This window comes from Otolemur garnettii, unplaced genomic scaffold (assembly GCF_000181295.1).
Source record: "Otolemur garnettii isolate 467f Iridium unplaced genomic scaffold, OtoGar3 scaffold00124, whole genome shotgun sequence".
Classification (NCBI taxonomy): domain Eukaryota; kingdom Metazoa; phylum Chordata; class Mammalia; order Primates; family Galagidae; genus Otolemur; species Otolemur garnettii.
The window spans coordinates 3152245-3156760 of record NW_003852519.1 but is presented as its reverse complement, the minus strand read 5'-3'; the positions used below and the strand labels follow the sequence as shown (position 1 = coordinate 3156760).

General features: G+C 35.9%; 1 protein-coding gene across 3 annotated transcripts in view; it reads right to left on the bottom strand.

Moving 5' to 3' along the window:
• The window catches only part of ATF7IP (activating transcription factor 7 interacting protein), a 153966-nt gene that overhangs the window by 23556 nt on the left and 125894 nt on the right, over positions 1-4516 (bottom strand). For all 3 annotated transcript variants that reach the window (XM_023517897.1, XM_023517896.1, XM_023517898.1), the window contains exon 14: positions 2564-2676. In XM_023517897.1, coding sequence (XP_023373665.1) covers positions 2564-2676 — 113 coding nt within the window. The remainder of the gene's footprint in view (positions 1-2563; positions 2677-4516) is intronic.

The window sequence follows — 4516 nt, the reverse complement described above, 5'->3', positions numbered from 1 at the left end:
AAAAAAAAAAAAAAGACAGACTAATAGCCAACAAACACATGAAAAATGCTCATCTCTAATCATCAGAGAAATGCAAATCAAAATCACATTGAGATATCTCATAACCCAGGAAGAATGGCTTACATCATAAAGTCCTGGCATGGGTGTGGAGGAAAAGGAACACTAATACACTGGTAGTACAACTGCAAACTGCAAACAGGTACAGTCTCTATGGAAAGTAGTGTGGAGATCCCTCAGAAAACTAGAAGTAGACCTACCATTTCATCCTGCACTCCCACTATTAGTTATTTATCCAAAGGAAAAAAAGACATTTGGGGACCATTCTAAGTGAAGTATCGCAAGAATGGAAAAACAAACAGTACATGTATGTAATCAATACTCAACACCTACATATTTATATGGAAGCAAAACTCAATGAAATTCAAGTGGGGGGAGGGTGAAAAGGGGATGGGTAAATTCCTATCCAACAGGTACAGTGCACGAGTATATACATAGTACTCATTTTCTAAGGACACACCTGTAACTCTGACATTAACCTTCAATAGCAAACTATATAACTAAAATATATGTACCCCAATACTAATCTGAAAGGGAATAAAATTCTTAAAAGTTACATTAAAACAAAGAATAGTTCTCCAGTGAGAGAGTTTATTTTAAATAAACTATAAATATAATATAAATAAATATTTTTAAATAACATAAAATTTTTAAAAGCTCTGATAGATTATAAGATTTGCAAAATTACAGTACAAATTTATGTGATATGAGGGCTGTCCAAAAGTATCCAGCCACTGTTAATGTAATAATAAAATACAATATGTAGGGCTGGATCATTTCCAGACAACCCTCACATATACACCTTTGAAGGACTATGGAATGAAAGAACTTACTTGTAGGAGCAAACAAAAGTAATGTCATATTTGCCACAGATCCTAATAGGGCTAGATTTGAAGCACTCTGAAAACACTCTAGAAGGGCTGCTGAGCTCAGGTAACCTAAATTTTTAAATGGCTCTGGCTCTGATACTAGCTTGGCTAATGACAGAGTATTCTTTTCTTTTCTTTTTCTTTTTTTTTTTTTTTGCAGTTTTTGGCTGGGGCTGGGTTTAACCCGCCACCTCCAGCATATGGGGCTGGTGCCCTACTCCTTTGAGCCACAGGTGCCACCCTTTTTTTTGTTTTTTCAGAGTATCCTTTTCTATCAAAAGGAGAATATTAACTTAAACTCTCACAGTGTTGTAAGGGTTAAATAAAGCAATACACATAGAGAATTTAGATCACTTAGAAGAAGGCCTTAAAAAGACAAAAAAAGAAAGCAAGAACTTAATAGAATGCCTGGTATATAGTGTGCTCCATTAGTGATAACTTCATTGCAATGAAACAATAAAAACATTATCTGTTAAGAGTACAAGCTCTAGAGCTGGAACACATGGGTTCTTGAGAGGTAAGACCTTGGGGTTGGTTACTGAACCTCTTTGTACATTAGCTACCACATCTGTAACAAAACATAAAAAAAGGTCTATCAATAGTCCTAAAGGACTCCTGTGTGAGGACCAAGTATATTAACAGTGCTTGGTACATGGTAAGCATTCAATAAATTACTATGAGTTTTAAAAAGAAAAAGGATATTTGTTATGTAAAAAGTGGTATCAGCTTTACTACTTTAAGAAACAATAATATCTGATAGCTTTACAATCGCCCCTCTCTTTTCTCACAAAACCAGCATTTCCATTTATGTAATAGTCCATATCAATTATTGTCATAATCATGTCATAGGATAGTATGACATTGTTTTGGAGGCTAAATTTAAAGAGAAATCTTTAGTTTTCTCTTCGTATCTCTTAATAAATGATTTCTCGTTACCCCTGGATTATTGAAAACAATAAATTGATGACTAAAGAGCAGTTAGAAGTGGTATGTAAAGGTTTGGAGGAAAAGAATTATGTTAGAACATAAAAAAAAAAAAAGATCCTTCTTCATTTAATTAATGTATTTATTTTGAGATAGGGTCTTATTATGTTGCTCTGGGTAGAGCATAGTAGGGTCACCACAGCTCACTATAACCTCAAATTCCTGGGCTTAAGCAATCTTCCTGCCTCAGCCTCCTGGAAAGCTGGGACTATAGGTATGTGCACCATGCCCAGCTAATTTTTGTATTTTTTTGTACAGATGGGAATCTATGTTGTTCAGGCTGATCTTAGAAATTCCTGGCTTCAAGAGATCCTCCCACATCAGCCTTTCAAACTACTAAGATTAAAGGTATGAGCCACTATGCCCAACCCCCTTCTTAATTTAACCATGAGTCAGAAAGAGTCTATTTCATTTCACAAGCCCCAAGTATAGACTTGCTTTTGTATAATGTACACCACAAGCAAGCTCAATGCTTCTTAATGATTCTTCATTCCTAGGAATATATGTTCATAATGGTAGGATCAATTTTCTTAAACTTCTGCTGAAAAAAGACCTTTCAATTCCATTTGATAACTACTTTAAAGAAAAATATTATAATACTATTTGATAGCTTCACAGTTTAGAGTTTTATAAAGCCAAGCATGAACACTTACAGTATGCACTTGTGGTGGTCGGTGATGCACTGTAAGTTGAGGTCCTGCTGATCCCAAAGTTAGTCCATTGTTTACAACATATGTAGTTGTTTGAGGCACTCGAACTGTAACACCTACAAAAGAAAATTAAGAAAAAAAATCAGAATTCCATTGTAAACTTGGTGCTACACTGATCAAATACTTGAAGTCAGTGAAGAAATGTTTTCAAAATGTGAAAGGAAAAAATTTCTAACCAAGATATACAAATAGATAGTAGACAGCTTGACAGATTCAGCCAAGCTATCATTTAAATGCAAGAACAAAGAAATTTTCACATATGCAAGCACTCAAAATAAATCTAACTTCCATGACCCCAATTCTCAAGTAATCACTAGTGGATATTTGCCACCAATGAGTCAGAAAAAAAAAGAAAGAGGAAAATGTAAGGTCCACCACAGGGAGAATAAATAAATGGATTCCTAGTAGGAAGGTTATGAATCCTAGAACAGGCTCGGTGCCTGTAGCTCAATGAATAGGGCGCCAGCCACATATACCGAGAATGGCAGGTTCGAGCCCAGCCTGGGCCCGCTAAACCACAATGACAACTGCAACCAAAAAGTAGCCAGGTGTTGTGGTAGGTGCCTGTAGTCCCAGCTATTCAGAAGGCTTGAGGCAAGAGAATCACTTAAGCCCAAGAGTTTGAGGTAAGCTGTGATACCACAGCACTCTACCAAGGGCGACAACTTGGTCTCAAAGAAAAAAAAAATCCTACAACACTGGTTGTGCACCACATATATAAAAGACATACAAGTCGAATGAAACATTTATTCAGAGGACAGGTAAGTTAAAGGTATCTTCATAAAAATCCTTGCTCTCTCTCATCTTTTTAGCCAGGACAGAAAGCTCAAGTCAGTCATCCTTGCTTTGTGTTAACAAAGTTCCTTTCTTTCTCTCCATTACTAACTGATCGGCTGAGGATATTCATCTTCTCTCACAGAAAACTGGACATACATGGGCAACAGAAGTAGGCAATTTAGAACTACATACTGCCCTGACTGTATTTTCATTATCTGCCAGACCCATGCTATAGTTCTGCCAGGTTCCTTTACTGTGGTGAACTTAGTTTCCCAGAAGTCATTCATGACCATGTCAACTAATTTTCCCAGACTAGGCTCTTGGTAAACTCAAGGAAGCTGAAACAATACTATAATTGAGAAATTCTACAGTAGTTTATTTTCTCCTTGAAACTATCATCTAATAATGGCATTATTACAGTTTCTTTAAACAGCTAGATTTATTCTACTAGAGTTTGCAAAACTAATTAATATATATGTCAGTGAAACCTATTTGAGTGGCAAAATCATAAAGAAAAGCACAATGACTAATAGAAAAGGATGGTGATTACCTCTGATGGAAAGGGAGAAGGACACAATTAAGGCAGTACATGCAGGAGGACTTGTAGGATACTGATAAAAGTTCTATTTCATAATCTGATGAAGAGTTAATTGGTGGTTCATTTTATTATTTTTCTTTAAACTTTAAGTTTACCTTTTATATAAACTTGAGTTTATGTGGTATATTCTTTTTTTGGGGGGGGGAAGAGTCTTTCTTTGTCACCTTCAGTAGAGTGCCATGGCATCATAACTCACAGCAACCTCGAACTCTTGGTCTTAAGTGATCCTCTTGCCTTAGCCTCCCTGAGTAGCTAGGATTAACAGGCATCAACCTGGCTTTTGTTTTTAGAGACTGGGTCTTGCTCTTGCTGAGTCTGGTCTTGAACTCCTAAGCTCAAGCAATCTACCCACCTCCCTTCCCAGAGCATTAGGATTACAGGCATGAGCCACTGCCTAGCAGTGCGATATATTCTACTATTGTTAATATATACAGTATATGTTAATATGTACTTATATATTAGTCGCATACATATATAACACTGTATATAATATAATATATAATTGTTACATATAATATGTA